Source organism: Balaenoptera physalus, assembly GCF_965194825.1.
Source record: "Balaenoptera physalus genome assembly, chromosome: 17".
Lineage (NCBI taxonomy): Eukaryota > Metazoa > Chordata > Mammalia > Artiodactyla > Balaenopteridae > Balaenoptera > Balaenoptera physalus.
Window position 1 is genome coordinate 800,592 of NC_138895.1, and position 26,139 is coordinate 826,730.

At 45.8% G+C, this 26,139-nt stretch overlaps 1 protein-coding gene across 14 annotated transcripts in view; it reads right to left on the minus strand.

Annotated features, from left to right (window-relative positions):
• The window catches only part of PRKDC (protein kinase, DNA-activated, catalytic subunit), a 151,327-nt gene that overhangs the window by 79,114 nt on the left and 46,074 nt on the right, over nt 1-26,139 (minus strand). For 8 of the 14 annotated variants that reach the window (XR_014255729.1, XM_082433898.1, XM_082433901.1 and 5 more), the window contains exons 27-36: nt 24,316-24,542; nt 16,109-16,203; nt 14,625-14,760; nt 13,360-13,493; nt 9,471-9,722; nt 7,586-7,809; nt 6,810-7,018; nt 6,379-6,511; nt 5,797-5,955; nt 4,857-5,060 (exon numbers count right to left, since the gene is read on the minus strand). Coding sequence is in view for 13 of the 14 variants with exons in the window: in XM_082433898.1 (XP_082290024.1) it covers nt 4,857-5,060; nt 5,797-5,955; nt 6,379-6,511; nt 6,810-7,018; nt 7,586-7,809; nt 9,471-9,722; nt 13,360-13,493; nt 14,625-14,760; nt 16,109-16,203; nt 24,316-24,542 (1,773 nt within the window). In the remaining variant the exon portion in view is untranslated. The remainder of the gene's footprint in view (nt 1-4,856; nt 5,061-5,796; nt 5,956-6,378; nt 6,512-6,809; nt 7,019-7,585; nt 7,810-9,470; nt 9,723-13,359; nt 13,494-14,624; nt 14,761-16,108; nt 16,204-24,315; nt 24,543-26,139) is intronic. The other 6 variants (XM_082433897.1, XM_082433904.1, XM_082433896.1 and 3 more) reach the window with 2 other exon arrangements.

The window sequence follows — 26,139 nt, forward strand, 5'->3', positions numbered from 1 at the left end:
CGAGGGCCGACTGTACAGACAGTTGTACGTGGACGTTCGCCTGGCAGAGGGACAGTGCCCCAGCGGCCCCCTTAGCTCTCTCAATGTATGACTGTCACTGTTGTCATCAAACCCTCCCAAATTCACTACGTCTCCTCTAGACGTGCAAACGCATCAGGGAGGCTGTGAGCCATCCTTGGGGCGCCGTCTCGGGAGGGTCAGGGACACCGGTCCGGGTCTTGAGTGGAGGTCACCCCCCGCCCCCGGGAGACTCGCCGGCAAGCTTTCTGGACCCTGCGCCCTCCTTCTTCCTGGCTTCTGCCCCATCTCGGCGGAGAACTTCCCCCCGCAGCTTCCCAGCGAGAGGAGCACAGGACACAGACCCCACGGGGACCTGGCACCCCTGAAACACCTGCACTCGGCTCTCACTCATAATCAATAATCCCTCCCACTCAGGTGGGAAGTATTCTTTCCGAAACTGTGCAAGGAATCTGGCTCAATGTCTCCCAGGCTGCACTCCGCTGTTGCAAAGACAAGCGTCATCCAGGTTCCTGATCCTTTTGAAAGACCTTTGGGTTTTTTCTCTTATAGAAACTTTTCAGGATCTTCTCTCCTGGGGAACCCCCAAGGTTTCAAATTTTCAAGAAGTCTGCTCCGTGTGGAGCTGTTTCCATACAATGCACTGGACAGTCGACGGCCTTTTCCATCTGGAACTCAGAATGGTCATTCCTGAAACGTTATCCATGAAGCCTCTACTTGGCTCGTCCTCTGTCAGGGGCAGAGGCCATGGAGCTGGACCTTGTAGATAGATTCCAAGTTTCCTCATCGTTTCTCCATTTTCTGATTTGTAACCTTACTCTACTCTCCATGAGCGTTCCTGAATTTTATCTTCCAAATCCACTTCATTCTTAATGCCACATAGGCATTCTTTGTGATGCCTATGTTTAATTCACAAATTTTCTTTCTTGTTCTCTGATGTTCTTTCTCAATAGCGATTCTTGTTTCATGGACACAGTATCTTCTCTCACCTCTCTGAAGTTTCTTTTTACATCCCCATCTCCCTGAATAATCTCCGTTTCTAGTGCTTTTTCCCTGCCTGTCCTTTCGGAAGCCCTTTCCTCGAGCGCCTGGTGCTTCATGGTGGTCGGGACCCACTGAGGAACTGACAGATGCGTGAGCACTGGGCGGGGCTCACCAGCAGTGAAGACCACTGGAAGCCGATCTGGCTGGGCTGGGATAACGGTATCTTGAATTTCTCTCAGGCTTTTCAGAACAGTCTGAAATCCTGCCTGAGGGTATATCTAGCTGACTGTGTTCTGAGAGCCAAACTGAAGAAAATGGCCTAAAGCCTCAAGGTTCAGAACTTGGACAGGCTTTCACTTAATTCCCCAGAAGGTATCCTTACATCACAAAGGACCATAAAAAAGACCACTAGGAACAATTATATACACCAACAAACTGGACAACCTGGAAGAAACAAATAAATTCCTAGAAACATACAACCTACCAAGACTGAATCATTGAGAAATAATCTGAACTAGTAAGGAGATTGAATCAGTAATCAAAACATCCCAACAAACAGAAGTCCAGAATCACATGGCTTCAATAGTGAATTCTACCAAACAATCAAAGAAGAACTAACACCTTCTCAAATTCTGCCAAAGAAGTTGGGGGGGTGGGGAGAGGGGGGCACGGAGGAAGCACTTTCAAACTCATTTTACATGGCCAGCGTCACCCTGATACCAAAACCAGACGAGGACACCTCAAGAAAAGAAAATTACAGGGAAATATCCCTGAGGAACACAGATGCAAATATCCTCAACAAAATATTAGCAAACCAAATTCAGTAATACATTAAAAGGATCACACACCATGATCAAGTGGGATTTATTCCAGGTATGCAAGGATGGTTCAGTATCTGCAAATCAATCAAGGTGATACACCTCATTAACAAAATAAAGGATAAAAATCATCTGATCATCTCAACAGATGCAGAAAAAGCATATGCCGAAACTCAACATCCATTCATGATAAAAAACTCTCAACAAATGGGTATAGAGGGATTCTGTTTGCTAGTATTTTGTTGAGGATTTTTGCATCTATATTCAGCATAATAAAGGCCATATATGACAAGTCCACAGCTAACATCATACTCAGTAGTGGAAAGCTGTGAGCACTTCCTCTGAGATCAGGGAAAAGACTAGGATGCCCACTCTCGCCACTTGCATTCAACGTAATATTGGAAGTTCCAGTCACAGCAGTCAGACAAGAAAACGAAATAAAAGGTATCCTTTCACTCAGAAAAAGCAAAACAGTCTCTATCTGGAGATGATATGATACATAGAAAACCCTCAAGGCTCTACCAAAAAACTGTTAAAACTAATCTAAAAATTTAGTGAAGATACAGCATACAATATCAATATACAATTATAACATTCTACATAATAGTATGAATACACAATAGTTCTCAAAAAGATTTGAGAACATGAATAAATGTTTGAATAAATTGAGAGACATACTATAGAAAACGTGGCTTAATTTTTTTTAAAGAGGTCAACTTGGTTTAAATATGCTCTATACACATTGTATCACCACTCAAAATCCCTGTATGTTGTGGAGAGGGCTGTAGGAAACTTGGCAAAATGATTCTAAATTTCACTTTAAAGAAAATGTGCAAGTATAGCTTTAAGAATTCTAAAACACAAAAAAACTACGAAGGAACACTGCCTTACCAGATATTAAAGTGTATCTTACAATTGCTGAAATTAAAAGTGTGGTACTGGCTGAAAAATAGATAGGTAAGTAACAAATTAAACAACCTCCGACCTAAATTTGTATAGATTCGGATCTGAAAAAGTTAGAAACTTGAATTAATGAGGAAAATATGCATTTGTGAATGAATGTTTGTCCAGTATATATCTATTTAGGAAAAAATATCATTTCTACAGTGCTGTTTGCATTACTTACATTTGTTTAAAAAAGAAACTATAAAAGTAACAGGAGAAAACATGGGCAGATAGATTTTAAAGATAATATTGGGATGGAGAAAGCCTTTCTAAGTATGACATGAAAAACAGAGCAACTGAAAAGAAGACTGGTATCTTCTTTAACTATAAAAAAATCAAATACTTCTGTATGGAATAAACACTCCAACTGAGAAAGACAAATGGTCAGTAGGAAAAAGGACCTTCTGCATACATGACAGACAGAGGTCTGCTACACTTAGTATACAAAAATTTTACAAATTAATAAGAAAATACATCCCAAGAGAAAAATGGGCAAAACACAAAAATACAGCATACACCAGAAACACTTTGGCTGTTCAAAAAAAAATCGGTGGGAAACCAAGATCAGAAGAATTGAGGAACTAACGTTAAACGTGGGGATAAAAGTACAAAGTGGAATTCTCACCAGTGGAGTAGTACAGTGCTTTTGCTATGGTTCAAAGCATTTCAAACTTCACTATGTTGCTTAAAGAAATACTTGGGTTATATACTGTGATTCTAATCTTCACTAAAGGTGTTTCTTTAGAAAAAAGGTATCTTTACCCTTAACTACGCCCAGGGTCCCCCAGCCAAGAGGGTCTGCGCCTCCAGCCTCCTGCGCCCCCCAAGGACAGGGCGAGCCCGCAGGAGCTGGCTAACAGTCACCCAATCCCACCGCCTGCACACCAAGGCCCCACTGCAGCTTTCTCGTACTCTGAAGTCTGTCACTGCTTGTCCTTTTGCTTTCTAGCTTCCAAAATGTTGTCACTCTTGTCTTTTCTCCTTTTCTGTATCCTTTAAGACTGTGCTTTCAAGAAAACAAAAAACCAAACAACAACCTTGCTTCTATCACTTTAGAGGGATCTAGGGAGGAGGTGGAGATAAATGAGTATGGTTTCGTCCCCGTTAAGTCTGAATAGTTTACAAGCTCGAAATGCTGTTATTTCCTGAGTGTTGTGGGTCTACTGCAATTTTATTTCTAACTTCTAAAAATACAAATTTCTAGTGCAATCTACCACAAAATCTTCCCCTACAAGAGACAACTAGCACTGCTTGGAATAAAAGCTTATTAACTCAGCAGGAAATTATGCCTCTCCCTTAGAATGATCATTCCAACAGTTAACAATTTTTGATTGTCTACCGACCAGGTTAAAGTTCAAAATTTTGTGTTTAGCAAACAAGTCAACTATACATTAAATACTCATCTGGAATTCCTTGGCGCAGTGGTTAAGAATCCGCCTGCCAATGCAGGGGACACGGGTTCGAGCCCTGGTCCGGGAAGATCCCACATGCCGCGGAGCAACTAAGTCCGCGCGCCACAACTACTCAGCCTGCGCTCTGGAGCCCGTGTGCCACAACTACCGGAGCCCGCGCACCACAACTACTGAAGCCCGCGCGCCTAGAGCCCAGGCTCTGCAACAAGAGAGGCCACCGCAATGAGAAGCCCGCGCACCGCAACAAAGAGTAGCCCCCGCTCGCCACAACTAGAGAAAGCCCGCGTGCAGCAATGAAGACCCAACGCAGCCAAAAATAAATAAATAAATAAATTTATTAAAAACAAATACTGATCTGCACAGGTTCACTCTGAGGGTGCGAAGGGACCAGAGCAGGAACACGTGGGAAGTGAGGCCTCAGCCGCGAGACCACGGAAGCCGTGACCGGGGAGGACTGCGGCACATCAGGACCAGCCGCGGCCGGTGGGGCCGAAAAGGCAGGCTGGCCTTTCAGGGATGGAACCCGTACCCCCCTGCATCTGAATGCGAAGTCTTAACCACTGGACCAGCAGGGAAGTCCCTCACTTTGTTTTATTGCTGTATTATTTCAGGCATATGGCAACCCTTTTATAAGCATTACTAAAGAAAATATACTTTATTAAAAGGAAAAATCCATTACCATTTTGGGATTATCCACAGATGACTTCATGAGCTCCAATACAGCAACATCTAGATTTTTCAACAGTTCAGTGTTGATTGTTTCTGAGAACAAGCTGTAGAAGTACTGTCCGTGAGAGAAGCTGATGATGTTCCTCTGGGACCCTCCTGAGGATGGCATGGACACCACCGCCGTGTCCAGGAGAAGACCCACCAGGTGCTCACACTGCAAAGAGGAAACGAGAAGGGCTGTGGCACACGACTCCCTGGGCGGCTGTTAACTCTGACAGCGGAGAACACAGAGTCTACAGGGGCCTGGTCCTGGGAGGCCCGGGTTGGTCTAACTGTAGACATTCAGCATGGCTCCACTTTCCAGGTTTTGCTTTGGGTGAGAACTCTTCCCCTGACTCACGTGTCTCCCAGTGTTCCACAGACTCTCGTGGCTGCTGCTCTGAGGGGAGAGTCTAGGAAGGGTGAGGGCTGTTTGCACTGACTGGACAGAGGGGCCCGAGAAGGGGAGGGGGTGGACGGGGGAACCACAGCTAGAGAGACTGTCTGAGGCCAGCCTTGCACAGCTCAGAAGGCCATGAGCGCTTTGTGGGGCGTCTGGGACGCTCCTCCAGGGCCTCTCCCACCTCAGCCTCTGAAGAGTCGCCAAGGATGGGGGAAGCAGAGGCCACTGTGTCAACACAGGTCGGCTTTGCAGTCACAAATTGCTCTCTGCCTGAAGGCCTTTTGGAAGTAAACTGGGATAGACAAAACTTCAGCTTAAGAAGGTCATTCTACTCCTTTTATATTAAAAATTTTAAAAAAACTTTTAGAAAGTCATCTCACGTAAATCAGTTAAAGTCCTTGTGCAGCTAAGAAGTTACCCAGCTAAATTCCCGTTTTCAGAGACGCTGCAAGTGAGTGACGCCTGACGTCACTGGGACAGCACACGTGCACGCAGCTGTTTTTCCTACCAGTCCTCCACAAGCAAAGGCCAACTCCAGAAGTCCATTGGCGAGCCGCTTGCAGCTGGGGTCCAGTGAGGGCAGGCACTGCCCTTCGACTCCAGGTGCGATGCTTTTATAAACCAGTGAGAGAAGCTTTGTGCCGAGAGAATGCTGCTCATCTGCAGACTAGAGTAAAGCAACACTGAAATACCCAAACAGTGAGGTATGACATAGAAAAACGCAATCTCACACCTTCCATTAATACAAATCCAGGTTCACCAACACTGACCACTGCCTACCAACTGTCAGGGACATTTTCACTCGCCTCTGGCTCCTGGCCACACAGGCACAATAGCAGTTAGTGCCTAAAGGTCTTCAGAAGGTGCTGGAAATATTCAAGTGTCCTTTATTTTCATTTTACATTTATAAACTTTTACACTTACTGTCATATTTACACTCTAGGCAACACTGCCAAGTCTGGAGCAAGTATCTCTCTAATTCCTATCTCGGCATGCTCTGTACATAAGGGATATTTTAAAAAGGCTATAAATAAATCGACAAACTGGCATAATGAGCTAAGAGAAATGTAAAACAAACTGGCACGGTTACCTGCGATGGTGCTACAACATGCAGAAAGCCAGCCCTGTGAAGCTGCTTGCAAGCCGACACGACAGACGCCAGCTTGGCCCTATGAACGTGAGCGTCCAGGCCATAAAGGTCAACAGTGCAGAGCTCCTCAATGCTGGCCGTGCAGGGAAAACAAAAGGAAACCAGGTGAGTGCCGGCCTCACGACGTTCCAGGACACTGAAGACGGTGTGCGTCCTGCTGCAATGCATTTACTAGCTTCCCGGTGCCCCAGTCCACCGCCAGGTCCTGGACAGCAAACCCCGGTTAAGCAAACTAGGGTGCGTGCCAGCGCCGCAGGGACGTCTCGGGGCCACCCGCAGGCCGCCTGCTGCCCTGAGGGCTAAGCCGTGGAGGGGCCTCTGCGCCCTGCCCTCACCCCCACCCCGCCCCGAGGCCGCCCCGGAAGCCCCACCTCCATGCCGTGACCTCCTCCCTGAGGCACGCCTCCAGCGCAGCGCGGTGCGGGGACGTCTTCAGGGCCCTCAGCAGGCCCACGCACACACTGGGGAGGTGGTCCATCACCAGGAAGTCCCCGACGTTGAAGCCCACGCTCGAGGGCGCACACAGAGTTCTCACCAGGAGCTTCGTAAGGTCTGCGCTGCACGAATCCTTCCCGAGGAGCTGCACAGACACACCCATCGGTCAGCGTCGGGGCGTTCACCGCAGTGGACGGCCCAGCAAGCGGGAGGGATGGGGCGGGGCTCAGGCAGCACACAGTTCAGGCTCTGCGGTCCCCAGGTCTCCGCCGCGTGGACCTGACTGCCATCACGGCGGGAGAGCAACCGTGGACCACACGTGGACAGGCGGCCCGGAGGTGCCCCAGAAGCCTTCACAGGGCGGCGCCTTGCGCTTCCAGCCCTGGCAGAGGCGGGGCCTGGCGCACAGTAGGCGCTGAGCAGGCACTGAGGGGGTGCGGGTCTCAGCCTCACAGACACATTTACAGATGTCGGCTGATGCGCATTTCGTCAGGCAGATGCTTGATCACAGCATAAAACACAGTAGCCAATAAACATCTAGAAAAACTGTGTCTTTTATTTGCACAGTGAGAATCTGAAGTACACGCAGAGTTTTATCATTACTTTCAAGAAGAGACAACTCCTATAGCAAGGGAAAGTTCTAAGAAGGCCAGAACCACCATAGCGGGTAGCCAAGCACAGGCCCCTTGACCAGGGCAGCGGGCGGGCCTACCTTCCAGCTGTCAGGGGAGGTGCCAAGCAGCGTTGTGGAGAACTCCAGGACCCGGACCACCACCGTGCATTTGCTGTAATTGTATCTTTCTCCCTCCTGTGGGCTGGGTCTGTCACCTGCGGCCCCGGCACCAAAGCACTTTTCTGCAGCCGTAATATCATGCAGAGCAATGCTTTCTAAGAAGAAAGCCACTGCTTTCCAAAGTGAAGACTGTGTTTCAGCACCTAGAAAAAATTGTATTAAAATGTTAACATACGCTTCCTTCTAAACCCACTAAGATTAATGTAAAGTTCTGTCTTTAAGTACAGGTGTGATATACTTTCAGTCAAAATTTTAAAGGTTTTAATAAAAGCCGAATAAAACGGCACTTATTTCTTCTCATCTCAAAACACCACCCGAACAGAACTCAACTGCAGACTCGTACAGTAAGAACACACCTACGGAAGGTTAGGTCTTGGCTCTCAAACACTACTGTGGGACCATAAATTAACATGATCTTTTTGAAGGGCTATTTGCCAAATCATACTAAAAGCTTAAAAAAACGTGCACACCAATTTCTATCAAAGGTTTAAAAGCTCATATGCTTTGATCCAGCACTGAAATTTTATCCTCGGGAAATAATGGCAGAATTGCAAAGATGTGCTTTGAGGATGTTAATTTTAGCATTGTTTTTAATAATAAAAAAATAGAAACAACCTAAATGTCCTTCAGAGGGCAACGGAGAGACACGCCATGGCAGTGGCCTTTAAGCCGGAGGCTGTGACTGGCGTTTTATGGGATCAATTTCTGATCAACTCCCAAATGGGTTTCTCCCCAAACTCGCGAGTGTGAGACACGCTCCGCCACACAAAGGACGGACACGCTGTTCTCCGCTCCGCAATCCGAGCACAGCTCACCGTTCTGAGGTAAAGGCAGGGGACATGTGACAACAACGGTGCACAAGCCAAGGGAGTGAACAAAGGTGGAGGCTGGTTAGGTTCTCTAGGGTGATGGCTTCCAGGTCTTTGTTCTCCTTAGATTTAAGGAAGGCGATCAAACTGCCAACTGACAGGTCATTATGTATTTAAAGAATTGGGAGAAAATGTGTTCAGAACTGCATTCTCAAACGCCAGGTACCCTGAACCCAGCAGGCCAGGGGCCGTGTCTGACTCCTCCCAACCCCGTCACCTCTGACAGGCCTGCGGAGAGAACGGCAGGCCCTCTGGTCAGACGCCGCCCCAGCTGGAATGGAGCACCCCACCCCCACCCCACACAAACCATCATGTTAAGAGCACATCCCGTTCTGAGGGCAAGTCTGAGGCTACGCCCATGGGAGGGCATCCAGGAGAACCGCCAGAAGACTCAACCAGCCGCTCCGAGAACCTTGAAGCAGAGAGCGCAGCCGTCAGGCGACAGCCGGCTCCAGGCGCTCCTTCCCGGGGGACGCCACTCCCAGAGCCAGCGCCTGTCCGCGTGGGCCACCGGGGTCCCCGGGGGGACAGAGCCTGCCCAGCACTCACATCCCACCCGCCTGACGTCCTTTGCAAACAACACCGTCACTACTGCACTACAACAGAGAAGCTCCAGGGACAGAAAGATGCAAGAAAACTAAAGAGCCACTACACAGAGACGTGGCACAGGATCAGAGGGCCTCAGGAAAACCTCAGAAGGTTTTCTCAGTGACCCTTACTTTACGTAAGGGTCACTGAGAACCTGTGAACAGGGCAAGGAAGCAGCACAGACTCCGGGCAGGGAGTCCCCCCACCCTCACTGTGAGCTCGGAGACGCAGGCAGAGCTGAAGAAATGACACCCTGTGATCCTGTCCAACCAAAACCCCACCCATCTTGGCCCCGGCATGGTCCCGGGCAGAGCCCCACGGTGCTGGCCCAGGGAGGCTCCACCCACCCAGGAGCTGGGCGGCACCCAGCGTCCCTGCGCCCAGGAAGGTGTTGTAGCACTCCAGCGCGGCCAGCAGCGCGTCCATCCACTGCAGCGCGGCACGCAGGCTGAACGGCCCGTGTGGCTGGAGGAGGGTGGGCTGGGCGAGGATGCCGGCGGGCGGACTGCAGGCGCCTCCCCCCTCAAACGCGCTTACGAGGACGGAAACGCCTTCCTTCTGGACCAGGTCTCTCAGCCACAGGGAAGGGCATTTGTTGCCTTAAAAGAGAAATAACATTAAAACACACATATAAATCACTTTCATGTAGTTAAAAATCACTTGATCTAATCACTGTACCTAATTAAAAACAGCATCACCCAATAATAAAAAACAAAAATTAAAAGTCTGGTATGTTAAAAATGTAATCAGACCAGAACAAGACGGGCAATATCACCATATTTCAAAATGTCCCACATAAACGACCTACCAGTGCACTGAAATTCCAAAATGATCCAGGATAATCTTATTTTAACCGCAGCACTTACAACTTGCTCACTGTACTTACTGTCAAGAAGGTATTTCCACCAAAAGCCATTCTCTTCAGTCTCTTTAAACATTATTAACATAGTCGGATACCATTTGAATACCTATAAACTTCACACTCTTTCTCCTGCCTTTCTTCCTGAAAGTCATTATTGCTTTTTTTAAGGAATAAACACAGAGCAGTCAGACACTCCAGCCCCTCTGCCTGTGCTACCAGCGGCCGCGGGGACCAGGCCTCGCCAGCCTGCTTCCTCGTCCGCAGTGAGACGCACACAGTATCTACCTCTGAGGTTGTCACCAAGGCGAAGTGAAACCGAAGCAGGTAACATCTGAAAAAGTGCTTAGAATAGCATCTACCACATGGCAAGTGCCGTGCTTATTAAATAAGAGAGTCAAATGATCTGCTTTTGAAAAGATATTTTTCTTTTAGGTATTAATCATTTTCTAAATTAAAGAAAAAAACATTAAAGTGTATTTTGTATGCTCTGAAATCAGTGGCTGTAAAAAGGTCAAGTCATTCTAACTCTAATGAAGGTACAGAAGAATCCAAAACAGTAATATATTTCTGATGCAAAAGAAGAACTGGGGACTTCCCTGGTGGCGCAGTGGTTAAGAATCCGCCTGCCGATGCAGGGGACGCGGGTTCGAGCCCTGGTCCGGGAAGATCCCACGTGCTGCGGAGCAACTAAGCCCGTGCGCCACAACTACTGAAGCCCGTGCGCCTAGAGCCCACGAGCCACAACTACTGAAGCCCATGTGCCTAGAGCCCGTGCTCCGCAACAGGAGAAGCCACCGCAATGAGAAGCCCGTGCACAGCAACAAAGAGTAGCCCCCACTCACCACAACTAGAGAAAGCCCGCGCGCAGCAACGAAGACCCAGTGCAGCCAAAAATAAAATAAATAAATGAATAAATTTATAAAAAAAGAAAAAAAGAAGAAACGTTTTTTTTTACTGTGTCAAAAAATACTTCTCACAAGCTATATAAGTGAAAGATTAGTACCATGTTTTCAGGGTTTGTCTTAGGAAGAAATATTAAACATTCCATTATTTTCACTAAGAAGAAATGAATAAAACCGTAACCATGAGTGAAGAATACTATATTTAAATTCTACATCGAGTGCTAGCTAAGAGCGGCAGAAGAGGACGTGCAGAAAGGAAGGACCCGGGAAGACAGGTCTAGAGGGAAGCAAGACAGGTCGAGGATTGGTGGGGGCGGGGGGTGGGGAGGGGGGCAGGGGGGACCCTGGGGGGCCCTCCCCACCGTGAGGTGGTCTCCGTCTCTCTGCCTCTCCACCCAACCCGCCCCGACTCCCCGGTGTCGGCCTCGGGAGGCCCTGACACGCAGCGGGGCCAAACCTGCGCCTGTCATTACGTCCCATGGATCTGGGTGTCCACATACCGGCCCGACCACGCACAGGGCACTACTGCAGGACACAGGACCTTAAAAATCACAGGGGCAAAGATAAAGAAGAGGGCAAACACCCCACTGGAAGCCACAAAAGAGGTGAGTCATGGTGGTAGCAGGGCAACGTTCACCAGTACTCAGCATCCTGTGCTTATAACAAAGACCATTCTGAGAGGTAGAGCGCTGTTATTTCACTGAAAGTATACGAGGTCCCTGTAGCAGGCAGTTAGGAAGAAGAGCAGTGGAAATGTCTGGGATCAGCCGAGCTGATGCCGCTGGAAATCGCAGGGCCTGCAGCAAGCAGTCCTACCTCAGAAGAGTGTGGGCCTCAGTTTCCTTTAAAAATAAGGAGAAGATGCCCTGCCCTCCATCCCATCCACTCTTCACTGACTTCGTTGTGAGAATGACAACATGTAAAACAAACTTGTTAACTAAAAGCAGTAAGCATATATAAAATACTAATAATGTTTTTAAAACAATTCTCTAAATTAAAAAATACAAATATACATTTCTACCATATACATAAAATGATAGTATAGTAGATAATTACATACTATGTATTTATATAGCATACGTAAGGAACAGTATGAATACAATCACAACATACAGTACGTAAAATATATAGTATTTAACATAACGTACTCCGCAGTATACATTATATTCGAGTATAACAAATGCGGAATCCTTCTAAGTCTCAGAATGACACAGAGTCACTTCCACCCCTTGTCCCTGAAGCAGCCCCACAGAGGTCCTCCATGCCACGTGCTGAAGAGAACCAGCGCACGATCCGTGGTGCACTGGCACCTCCTCACCCAGATGCCCACGCCACAGCATGTCCTGGTTCTGGACTAGTGCCCGGTGTACGTGAAGGGGAGCCAGGGCCTGAGTCTGTCCTGGGGCACAGCTTCCCCATGCCTCAGCTACCGAAGCCCACGCCTGAGCTACCAATACATTTATTCCTGAGAAATTTAGAAATTATCTCAAGTCTCTTAAGTACAGTTTAATGGTTTAGTACAGTAACTACTGAAAAGCATAGGTCCATCGCTTTCCTTTAATACCAAATGATCTGAGATCATTCAGACTTAGGAGTCTGGCAATTCCTTATTAATTACAGGTCGAAATAAAACAACTGCATTACTTCATTAACTTTTTTTTTTATATAAGTGTGTTTTTTTTAATTTATATTTGGCTAAGTTGAGCCTTTGTTGCTGCACGTGGCTTTCTCTAGTTGCGGCGAGCGGGGGCTACTCTTCGTTGTGGTGCACGGGCTTCTCATTGCAGTGGCTTCTCTTGTTGCGGAGCATGGGCTCTAGGCGCGCAGGCTTCAGTAGTTGTGGCTTGCTAGCTCTAGAGCACAAGCGCAGTAGTTGTGGCACACGGGCTCAGTAGTTGTGACTCGCGGGCTCTAGAGTGCAGGCTCGGTAGTTGTGGCACACGGGCTTAGTTGCTCCGCGGCATGTGGGATCTTCCCAGACCAGGGCTCGAACCCGAGTCCCCTGCACTGGCAGGCAGATTCTTAACCACTGCGCCACCAGGGAAGTCCCACTTCATTAACTATTAATAAGATTTCTAACCTTAACTGAATATCATGTTAACTACTATGGTCATCCAATCCTCCCTTCTTTCTTTGAGGTGGGACAGAAAAGCAAAGATGCTGTGGAATAAAAGGTACTGGAAATTCTAAGTTTACCTCTCCTGTGGCGTCTGACTAACATCAAAACAGCATTTTTTTCTTTCCTTCTATAAATCTGTGAGAAATGTACAGCCATAATTTATCACCTCTCTTACAAACGATCTGTAATGATTATTTTTTGTACTTATTCTTTGTATTTATTAGAACGTACTTATTTTTTGTATTTATTAGAACATGTTACATTTATCTAAATAATGGAAATATCATGTTTTATATAAGTGCATCTCTAAACTACTGGCAAAAGTCATTTATAGGGCATAAAGACCATCATACCTGGCAACAAAGGAACAAATTTATAAAAGAGTTCTATGGATTTGTGTCGACATTCTGTCTGGGGCCTCCCACAATTCGCGAAAAGCCACTGGACCACGTCCGATAAACACAAGGATGCCGTAGGTGGAAAGCCTCTGCATGGAGAATACACTGTATTTAATATTCACACCCCAACATTCAGCATTTAGCTGATCCCAGAGTCTAAAAACCATAAATTCAATTTTGCTACCCTGATACATGTAGAAACCATACTTAAAGGCATTCGATTTATTTTTAGTGTATTATCATTAGAATACAATTGAAATGTCACAGGCAAAATAGGTCCTAAATGCTGCTTACCTTTTATTTTTTTAATTGAGGGAAAAATTAAAAAGCATTTCTTAAAAGATCAGCACCAAGTATTTTCATGTTTCCTTTTCAATGCACTTTAAAACGAAAGGGGGTTTAAGATCTGAAGCAGTGCTTCTCAAATTGTGGTCCCTGGACCAGCTGCATCAGTATTAGCTTGGCAGAAAGGCAAATTCTCAGCCCCACCCTAAACCTACTGAAGCCAATTCCACAGCAAGGCCCAGCGACCTGTGCTGTATGTAACCAGACCTCAAGGTAATTCTACTGCTCAAGCGTGAGCATGAGTGACCTGGAGAGATGTCATACTCAGTGGCAGAATCTGGAAGAATCAATTTTAAAACCACAGAGGGAGTATTAATGTCCAGTCTACAGGTTATGCTTCTGCAGAGTGGTGGGCGCCAGCAGACACCAGAGCCCCCAGACCCCTGCACAGACCTGGGGGAAGAGGCATGGCACACCCGCACCCCGTCTGAGAAAGAGACCTTGCCGGGATGGAAATGGGAGCAAAGACTGGAAACCACTGGGCAATAAGCCAGCCTTGGTTTTGAGTGGCTTCATTTCATAATCTGTAACCTCATTCTGTCAAAATCCTACCATTTCAATATTTTAGTTCTTACATTTCAAACCTACTCCATAACAAACAGCTCATGCATATTCCAAGCAAATAATTCCACACCAAATTCGTATTCAAAATTAGTGCAGACAAATGTCTCAGTTACAAAAGTGATTTTCAAATTGTATCCACTATCCCAACCAAGATGACACCTTAAATAAAGCACTTTCAAACATAAAGCTTTCAAGTTACTTTGGAAAATTGACTCTTTGTACTTTCACAAATTCCTCCTAGATCCTCCTGTGCTGAGAATTAGTTTTATGTTCGGGGGAAAGAAAAAGAAAAAGGAAGCAACATCACCTACCGGGGACAGCGTCGCTTTTTTGCTTTGTTTAAAGAAACGTGCTTCTTCTCGACGATGCGCCCCAGGTGATCGATAGCATCGCAGCATTGCTGAACTGTACCTGCTCTCAACACAAACAGAGATTGCTGAAGGAGATCTACAGCTGATCAGCATTAGCAAAGTAGCACTACAGGCTTATCGGCCTAGCTTTGTAATTAAAAAGGTGATTTTACAAAGGAGTATTTTTCATCCCTCAAAATACAACACTGCACATCCAAAAACAAAACCCATGTTTAAGACTGCAGGACAGCAGAGCAAAGCACAGCCTTGTGTACAGGTCTGGGATGGAAGGGCTCTGCAGGTATTACAAAACCCACAAAGCAGGACACAGCCCGTGCACCCCACTGAAGGCTATTATTTCAGGGGGTCAGTTCCTTGACCCACACTTTTCTCATGTAGGTTAAACTATATTATAGTTAATAATACAGCCACTGCAGGAGGAGAAGAGAAATAAAATAGTAAAACCATCTACAGGCATCTAGGGTTATTCGGGAAAGGGGCCTCACACAGCCTATTTTGACCTCTGTTACCAAGGAAGTTTTCTTTCTACGCTTTTTAACTATGGCAGTGATTTTTAAAAGAGTGAAATTTCATCTACGCTTTTTAACTATGGCAGTGATTTTAAAAGAGTGAAATTTCACTTGCTGAGAAAATTCACCTATGTATGTCAAGGTAAGGCGCTCTGAAGCTAATGGCGGCTGACGGCGGGACTGAACTGTAAGTGTTCTTGCTCATTGGTAGGGCTGTCACCAGGGAGGACAACAGAGCTTCAATCTGTCAAAAAATGAGACACCACCATCTGGCAAGTGAGAGGGGGAGGGGGTCTCCACAGCACTCGCTGTGAGAGCCACACCAGGGTCCACGCGCCCCGGGCCAGACCCCCATGCAGACTGAGCGGGGAGATCCCCGAGAAGTCTTCCAGCCCCAGAACTCCTGGATGGTCCTGACAGCTTCCGGACAGAACTTAACTGCAAAGACGATCATTTATTACTCTCTTTGCCACTTCAGCCTATTTCTGACTTAGTATTTTTAAACAACGTCTTAATTACTGTCAAAACAGCCTTATTACAATCTTGTAAGGAAACCTACTTTCTACCTTCTAGCTGTCATTAGTGAATTCAGAGACAAGGGCCAGCTTTCTTTAGCTCGTGCCAGCCGTGCGCTTTCAGTGGAGCTTCACAGCAGGGCTGCCCATGTGCCCTGGCCAGGATCCCTGACCAACCAGTTGGTCAAGCTGAGTGGACGCCGGGGGACACGGCGAGTCGTAGAGGAGGCACTGAAGCCTCTTGTACCAAGCGGGTCTGAGGCAGCAGAGGGCGCCACCTCCCCTTCACTTATCCCCTGAAACAGGGATGTGAGGAGAAGACAGCACCTTACGAGGGGGTGACCTAGGCCCCTGCGGGGACAGGCTCCCTACACACACAGAAAGCCCGAATGGGACCTACCCAAGGACCTCTCATCCGCATGTGCTAAGGCCAGGCTTTCCACGTATGTCACCAAGGCTTCAAACACGAACTGTTCTACCAGAGACTCTTCTTCCCTGCAAAATAAAGAATATTGAGGCTTATCTGAGAAGACAACAAAACAGAAACAATGAAGGGAAAAACTTATGTTATTAAAGAATACATACCTTAATGAAATTTGTCTTTAAAAATGCCTCAAATGTTTTAAAACATAAAACAACCTAAAACACTTCTGCAAGAAGAAAACCTGGTCAAAAACAGACCCAAGAGGCACGGGCTTTTTACTATTACAAGCACCCTCCTCCACCTGTGGACCTGCTCACAGCACATAACCTAAAACCTAAAGCCACTGTTCTGACCACACTCCACACACCTCATCAAAATTACATGCAGCAGAAAAGAAGACCTGGTACTACGTTCACATTTTTTTTAAATAAAGGAATTTTAAAAGCTCTCTACCTATCCAAAAGTAAGTTAACATCAGCAGTCATCTCGGGGCCTTTTACAAGCATATCCGTCACATGTGAGCAACTACCTGGCCCACCAGTGTCTGTGGACCATCCACTGATGTCACACTCATGGGTGGGCCACAGGCATAGGCCAGCCTCTCCCTCGAAAATCTGTTCCTCAGTGACACAGGACAGTGAATGATTAAGCGCACAAGGCCAGGCAGGGGCACTAAGGCTCGTGGGCGTTCCAGCCGTGTGACCAAGTGCAGGGTCACTGCTCCACCTCCGAGAGGTGGTGATTTCCTGGCACAGAACCGGAGTGGGGAACCAGCAGGTGCTGGAGGGTGGGGCAGGGCTCAGAACAAGACCGCACACCGCTGTTTGGTTCGGGAGGAATATCACCCTAATTTTTAAAATTTGAATCCTAGAAGGGGACCCACAAGCTCCACGTGTCTGCCACAACACCCAGATGTGACACTGACACTGAAGGGCATCGCGCTGTGGGCCACGAAGGCGGACGGAGCGCAGGCGTCGGAGCGAGGGGCCAAGGCTCCCCTGGAAGAGCGATGTGCGGCCAGACCGCAGAAGGGGGGGCTGGGGTCAGAGTCCCAGGCTGGCTACAGTAGCTTGTATCTTAGATGCCAAAACCACTTGAAGTAGCGAGGAGGAAATGACATGACCAAATGATACTCCAAATCCACGATCCCCAAGGAAAGCTCTCCAGAACAGTTCATGAGCTTGCAGGATGGAAGCACCCGAACTTGTACTTACATCACTCAACACGCAAGCCCTCGAACACAGTTCCCTCGGGCATCATTTCTCAAAGCCACCCGGAATGTAGTCCAGCAAACCTGAGCGTCCGAGAAAGACGGCAACAGGGGAAAGGGAACAAGGCCCGACAAGACGGAGGGGGGAGCGCGGGCGCAGGGTCGGGTCGGACAGGGTAGGCGAGTTGGGTGGAGAGGGGCTCTCCACCCCGACAGACCCAGAGGAGCCAGGCCCAACGACCCCCGCGTGACGCCGCCCGCCAGCCCAGGTTCAGCCTGGACTGCCGACTGCACTCGCTGACCCCACAAGAGAATTCTGCTCTGACCTGCTCCTGACACTCAAGTCAGGCCACTGGGGTCTGAGAAGCAGAAACTAAAGGGTAGTCCACATTCTTGGACGGTATTTCTCCCAGATGTCAGTTGTGGGTCCACTTCACACATTTCTAGAGAGCTCTGCTTCCCAGGACTAACGATGGACTTTGTCAACCTAATTCCTTGGACCAGGCTCCTGTCCTCTCGGAGAAGCTGAAGCCAGTCTCTGTTCAGCAGAGTTTCCCAGGATCCTTTACCTGACAGTGAAAACACTGACCCAACCTTACCTGGCCGTGTCTATGCCTAACAGCTGCTTTCCAAAACCAAGAGCACACCGATTAGGGTACATACCAATATACAGAGAATGAAGCAAAAAAGCAAAGCAAGGGAACAAGTAACATCAAAGTCAGAAGAAGGATTAACTTAGGGCAGGGCGGATCTAAAATACTGATAACACTCAATTTCTAAACCTAGGTGATCAATATGCAGGAACCTCTGTTACTATTATTATTCTACAAACTTTACACACTTTAGGGTTTTCAAATTGAGGTATAACTGACGTACACTGTATCAGTTTCAGGTGTGCAACGTAACAATTCGCTGTTTGCACACGTTACAAAAGCATCACTGCAGGCCTAGTTAACACCAGGCACCACGCCTGCTTACAAAATGTTTCGCCTTGTGATAAGAACTTTTAATATCTACTTGCTCAGCAACTTCCATATCTAGGATACAGTGTTACTAACTGTAGTCATCATGCTGTGCATTACATCACCAGGACTTACTTCTTTTATAACTTAAAGTTTGTAGCTTTTGATCCCCTTCACTCATTGCTCTGAGCCCCCAGTCCCTGGCTTTGGCAACCACCAATCTGTTCTCTGTATCTATGAGCTTGTTTGTTTGTTGTTGTTGTTTACAATTTCATATGTAAGTGAGATCATACAATATTTGTCTTATTCTGTCTGACTTATTTTACTTAGCATAATGCCCTCTAGGTCCAACCATGTTGTCACAAATGGCAAGATTTCCTTCTTTTTTATGGCTGAGTAATATTCGAGTGTGTGTGTGTGTGTGTGTGTGTGTGTCAGATCTTCTATATCCATTCATCTCTCACTAGGCACTTAGGTTGCTTCCATGTCTTGGCTATTACAAATAATGCTGCAATGAACATGGGGGTGCATAAATCTTCTCAAATTAGTGTTTTCATTTTCTTCGGATAAATACCCAGGAGTGGAATTGCTGGATGGTCTGGTAGCTCTATTTTTAATTTTTTGAGGAACCTCCACACTATTTTCCACAGTGGCTACACGAATTTACATTCCCATCAGCAGTGCACGAGGGTTCCCTTTTCTCCACACCCTCTCCAGCATTTGGTGTTTGTAGACTTTTGGATGATGGCCATTCTGACCACTGTGAGGTGGTACCTCATTGTGGTTTTGATCTGCATTTCCCTGAGGATTAGTGATGTTGGGCATCTTTTCACGTACCTGTTGGCCATTTCTATGTCTTTTTTGGGAAAATGTCTTGTCAGATATTCTGCTCATTTTTTTAAGCAGATTTTTTGCTATTGAGCTCTCTATATATTTTGAATATTAACCCTTTATTAGATATATGATTTGCAACTATATTCTCCCATTCAGTAGGTGGACTTTTCATTTTGTTGACCGTTTGCTGTGCAGAAATTTTTAGTTTGATGTAATCCCACTTGTTTATTTTTGCTTTTGGTGTCAGATTCAAAAACTCATCCCTAAGACCTATGTCAGGGAGCTTACCACACCTATGTCAGGGAGCTTACCACCTATGTTTTCTTCTAGGAGTTTTATGGTTTCAGGTCTTACGTTCAAATCTTTACTCCATTTTGAGTTAGTTTTTGTGAATGGTGTAAGACAGGGGTCCAGTTTCATTCTTTTGCATGTAGCTGTCCAGTTCTCCCAACACCATTTATTGAAGAGACTGTCTTTCTCCACTGTGTATTCCTGGCTCCTCTGTCATAAAATTAATTGATCGTATGTGTGTGGGTTTAATTCTGGGCATTCTATTCTGTTCCAATGATCTATGTGACTGTATTTCTGCCAACATCATGTTATTTTGATTACTATAACTTTGTATAGTAGTTTGAAATCAGGAAGCGTGATGTTTCCAGCCTTGTTCTTTTCCAGGACTGCTTTGTCTTTTCAGGGTCTTTGTGGTTCCATACACATTTTAGGACTGTTTGCCCTATTTCTGTGAAAAAAGCCATTGGAATTTTGATAGGGATTGCACTGAATCTGGAGATTGCTTTGGGTAGTATGGAAATTTTAACAATATTAATTCTTCCAATCCATGAGCACAGAATAGCTTTCTACTTATTTGTGTCTTCTTCAGTTTCTGTCATCAATGTCTCACAGTTGTCAGTGTACAGGTCTTTCACCCCCTTGGTTAAACTTATCCCCAGGTATTTTATTCCTCTTGAGACAGCTGTAAATGAGATTGTTTTCTTTTCTTTTTTTTTTTTTTTTTTTGCTGCGTTGGGTCTTCTTTGTTGCTGCATGCGGGCTTTCTCTAGTTGCGGTGAGCGGGGACTATTCTTCGTTGCGGTGCGCGGGCTTCTCATTGCAGTGGCTTCTCTTGTTGCAGAGCACAGGCTGTAGGCGTGCAGGCTTCAGTAGTTGCAGCACACAGGCCCTAGAGCACACAGGCTTCAGTAGTTGTGGCTCATGGGTTCTAGAGCACAGGCTCAGTAGTTGTGGCGCACAGGCTTAGTTGCTCCGCGGCATGTGGGATCTTCCCAGACCAGGGCTCAAACCCGTGTCCCCTGCATTGGCAGGCGGATTCTTAACCACTGTGCCACCGGGGAAGTCCTGAGATTGTTTTCTTAATTTCACTTTCTGATTGTTCATTATGAGTACACAGAAAGGCAACAGACTTTTGTATACTGATTTTGTATCCTGCAATTTTACTGAGTTTACTGGTTCTAACAGTTTTATTGCTGGAGTCTTTAGGATTTTCTATCTGTAATATCATGTCATCTGCAAATAGTGACAGTTTTACATGTTTTTAAACATTCTTCTATACATATAGGTTTCACAATTTAAAAAACGTATCAAAATGCCAAGGGCATTTTTCACAGAACTAGAACAAATAATTTTAAATTTTGTATGGAAATACAAAAGATGCCAAATGGCCAAAACACTTGAGAAAGAATAACAGAGCTGGAGGAATCATGCTTCCTGACTTCAAACTATACTGTACGGTAACCAAAACAGCATGGTATTTGCACAAAACAGATGTATAGATCAATGGAACAGAGTAGAGAGCCCAGAAATAAGCCCAAGCACTTATGGTCAATTAATCTATGACAAAGGAGGCAAGAATATACAATGCAGAAAAGACAGTCTCTTCAATAACTGGTGCTGGGAAAACCGGACAGCTACATGTAGAAGAATGAAATTAGAACATTCATTCTCTAAGAGCATATAAAAAAATAAACTCAAAATGGATTAAACACCTAAACGTACGACTGGAAACCTTAAAACTCCTAGAAGAAAACATAGGCAGAACACTCTCTGACATAAATTGTAGCAATATTTTCTGTCTCTAAAGCAAAGGAAACAAAAGCAAAAAGAAACAAAGGAGGCCTAATTAAACCTAAAAACCTCTGCACAGCAAAGGAAACCATCAACAAAATGACAACCTACTGAACAAGAGAAAATATCTGCAAATGATACGATGAATACAGGGCTAATATCCAAAATATACAAACAGCTCAAACAGCTCAGTATCAAGAAAACAAAGACCAGAATAGACCTTTTTGCAAAGAAGACACACAGATAGCCAACAGGCACATGAAAAGATGCTCAACATCGTTAATCATCAGGGAAGTACAATCAAAACCACAATGACATATCACCTCACACGTGGCAGATGAGTATCACCAAAAAGACCGCAAATAACAAGTATTGGCGAGGATGTGGAGAAAAGTACACCTCATGCACTGTGGGTGGGAATGTAAATTAGTGCAGCCACTGTGGAGAACAGTGTGGAGATTCCTCAAAAAACTAAAAATAGAGCTACCACACAACCCAGCAATTCCACTCCTGGGTATTTATCCAAAAAACCCAAAAACACTTCTCTGAAAAACTACATGCACCCCACTGTTCACAGCAGCACTCTTCACAATTGCCAAGACATGGAAACAACCTAAGTGTCCATCAATGGATGAACGGATAAAGAAGATGTGGTAAGGGACTTCCCTGGCACTCCAGTGGTTAGGACTCCGTGCTTCCACTGCAGGGGGCACAGGTTAGATCCCGGGTCAGGCCAAAGAAATAAATAAATAAATAAAAGATGTGGTAAATATATACAATGAATGTTACTCGGCCATGAAAAAGAATGAAATAATTCCGTCTGCAGCTACATGGATGGACCTACAGAGTATCATGTTGAGTGAAGTACACCAGACGGATACTGTACAATACCACTTGTACAAGAGCTCTAAAAGATAAAACCAACGTATGTATATAGCAAAACAGAACCAGACTCACAGGTACAAAGAACAAATTAGTGGTTACCAGAGGGAAGGAGGAGGGGCAAAATAGGGGTAGGGGACTTAGAGACACAAACTACTATGCATAAAACAGATAAGCAACAAGGATATAATGTACAACACAGGAAAACAGCCAATATTTTATAATAAATATAAATGGAGCATAACCTTTAAAAATTGTGAATCACTACACTGTACACCTGAAACATACATTTTTACCTCAACTATACCTCAATTAAAAAAATCAACACAGTGGCTTCAAACTCCAGTCGATTTTCATACAAATGTGCACATGCCCACACACACGCAGAGACAGATTCCTATCCATCCAGCTACCCTCTCTCTATCCATCTACCACCGATCTATCCATCCATCCATCTAAAATCTATCTACTTATCATCCACCTACCTCTCCAACCATCATCCATCCACCCATCCATCTATCCACCCATCCATCCATCCACCCATCCATCCATCCACCCATCCATCTATCCACCCATCCATCCATCCATCCATCTATCCACCCATCCATCCATCCATCCATCTATCCACCCATCCATCCACCCATCCATCTATCCACCCATCCATCCATCCATCCATCTATCCACCCATCCATCCACCCATCCATCTATCCACCCATCCATCCATCCATCCATCTATCCACCCATCCATCATCCATCCATTTATCCATCCATCCAACTAAAATCTATCTACTTATCATCCACCTACCTCTTCATCCATCATCCATCCCTCCATCATCCATCCATCATCTCTTATTTTCACAACTGCTCCCCTCATCACTATCCCAACTGCCATTTCCTGAGAGAAGTTACTCTGACCAAATGAAGTCAGATTCCTCATTGTAAGATTCTTCAGTAATCATGTACCACTGCTTAATTTTTTTTTTTTCCCGTGCTGCACAGTAGTGGGATCTTAGTTCCCCAACCAGGTATTGAACCCGGGCAGCCGGCGATGAAAGCACAGTGTCCTAACCACTGGACCGCCAGGGAATTCCCTGTACCGCTACTTAAAAGCACTAATTCCAGCTACAAATTTTACCTTTATCTCTGTGATTGGCTGAATATTATCTACCTGTCTTTTTTAAATGCAACCTTCACGAAGGGCTACATCTTTGTATCTCCAGCATTCGGCACGGTGCCTGGCGCATAACAGTCTGACCTAGCAAACAGTGCTAAATGAACAAACGAACAAACACTACTACAACCTTAGGTCAGGGACTATCTTGTCCTTGGACTGTGAAACCACACTGGCACCGGTGTCCTGGCCCTCAGACCCACTCCCCACACAGCTCCTGGCAGGCGAATCCTGGGAGGAGCCTAGCCGTGCCGCCCCCTGCGCCCACTACCCAGGACTGGCCGTCTCTGGAAGTGGCTGTCACATCTTCACTCCACAAAGAGAGTCTCGCTCCTGGCCAGTCTCATTTCTATCCCTTCCAAACCTCAAACCCCACAGCAAGGAGTAGAAAATGACTTCGTCTCCTTACATACTGTCCTCTTATCTCTGCCCTGTCCCTCTGACCTGAAATGCTTGGGCCGGTTTCCACTCATCCCCTAAGCCTCATCCCAAGTATAAATGGTACAGGAGGCCAGGAGGTACAGGGGGCCAGGAGGTACAAGAAGCCAAAAGTACAGTAGGTACAGGAGGCCAGGAGGTACAGGAAACCTCCCCTAACCTACTCAAACCATGTCAGACACTCCTCTTCTGTGCTTCAAAAGACTGTATTATGGCTTTTGTTGGACTTTCCAGACTGTGTACTATTATGCGTCAATGTACTTCTCAACACATTCCGAGCCTCTTCTTGAATGCAAACAGCATTTTAGTTCATTATTTAATCCCCAGAAAACAGCACAGCATCCAGCACGTTAACTATTTACTAAATGCTTGATATATGACTGCATGGATACATGAACAGTGAGTCACTTTACAAAACCACCACTGAAAATTTAAAGATCTTAGACCGCATGACATGACGAAAAGATCCCACAGGCCCCAACAAAGATCCCATCTGCTGCAACTAAGACCCGACACAGCCAAAAAAAGAAAAGGAACATAAATAAATATTAAAAAAGAAAATTTAAAGATCTTTACACTCTTCCCCATCAGGTAACTCACGCACCTGAATTCCCTGTAGATATTATTAAAAGCAAGTGATGCTCCCAGTCTCTTGAAAGCATTGGGGTGAAGTGCAAAGCTGTACAGTCGCTTGAAAAGTGATTTGGTGTTTACTGGACTGTTTTCCTGCTGCTGTGGTGTTGTCTGCTTAATGGACCATTTGAGGAATTCTTGAATACACCGACCACAAAAATCTCTTAAAGTACTGTCAGCTGGGTCCACAATTCCATCCTGAAACAAAGCATAAAATGACAACTGAATACCTTGGTCTGCCTCTGAGCATAACTGAAGTATGTTATGAAAATTAATTTAGAGCACTATTAAGGAAAAAAACAGACACTAGTCAAACCAATCTGATTGTCTAGAATCTAGACTCTAATAACAAATTCCTTTTGACGTAATGAAAAGTTTCTTCTAAACAAATTAAGAAACTGAAATATACATGAAAAAAGAGAGTACTTTAATTGTACAGCAACAAAGCAGACTTTCCTTCCCCTGAAGAAACACAATGATTATATCCTAAAAACTTCTGTTGTTGATTCTACCTCATAACATTATCTGAAATGCTTTATTTATTGAGGATAAATAGAATAAGACCCTTGCAAGTTTCAAGGAAACTGTAATGCTACACAAAGAAAAATAGTAGAGATGTGGTTCTAAAAGTAGAACTTTCTATCAGAGCAGTCTCCAGAAAGGCACAGTCTCTAAATACTTGAAAAAACAGCCAAGGAAATTTGAGTGCTTTTGTTTCTCTCTTAGATCCACACAGGAATAGTTTAACTTGAGAAAGTACACGGAAACTGAAATAAGGGGATTCTTTCTAACATGACCTGGTTCCTTGCTACGTGCAACACCTTTGATCACAGTGCGAATCAGAATTCATGGAGGTGACGGTAATGCACCGCGGAAACGGGCAGAGGAGTGGGCAGCAGGGGCACGAGTGCGCTGGAGCACGCCAGCCTCCACCTCCGCCTTCACCTCTTCTTTTCTTTCCGTAAACTCTCTCATGTTACATTTCCACTGCCACCTGGTTTTTTCCTGAAGCCCTGACTTAAGCTACCTTCAGGGATCAAAAGGGGAAAAGAAACAGCTAAGATGGAAACTTTAGAATAGAAACATTAGAATAAATCCGTCTGAGTGAAATAAGCCACAAGTTAAATTTAATTAAATGGATCTGTCATAGGCAGGTTTCACACTAGACACTGCAGGGAATTAAACCACAGGTACAATGATGTCATCATCCTAATTACAAGTGTTCAGTAACTCCCACTGCCCACAAGTGGCAGCCAGTTAGGCAACCTCTGAGAGGGAAAGGAGCTGTGTTAGTAACTACACACACAACAGGGGCAACAGGGACAACAGGGCTGGCCTGGGCAAACTGCAACGGATGGTGGCCCTACATGCAACGACACACCTCACCTCACACTTAACAGAAAGTGACCCACAGATTCAAACAAATCAGTCTGCAAAAACATGGAATTAAAGGATGTTTGTTTGCACAAACTTGCTATGTGTTCAACTGGGCATTTTTTAAAAAAATTTATTCATCTATTTTTGGCTGTGTTGGGTCTTCGGTGCTGCACGCAGGCTTTCTCTAGTTGTGGCGAGTGGGGGCTGCTCTTCCTTGCGGCGCGCGGGCTTCTCATTGCGGTGGCTTCTCTTGTTGTGGAGCACAGGTTGTACGCACGCGGGCTCAGTAGTTGTGGCTCATGGGCTCTAGAGTGCAGGCTCAGTAGTTGTGGCACACGGGCTTAGTCGCTCCGCGGCATGTGGGATCTTCCTGGACCAGGGCTTAGAACCCGTGTATCCTGCATTGGCAGGCGGACTC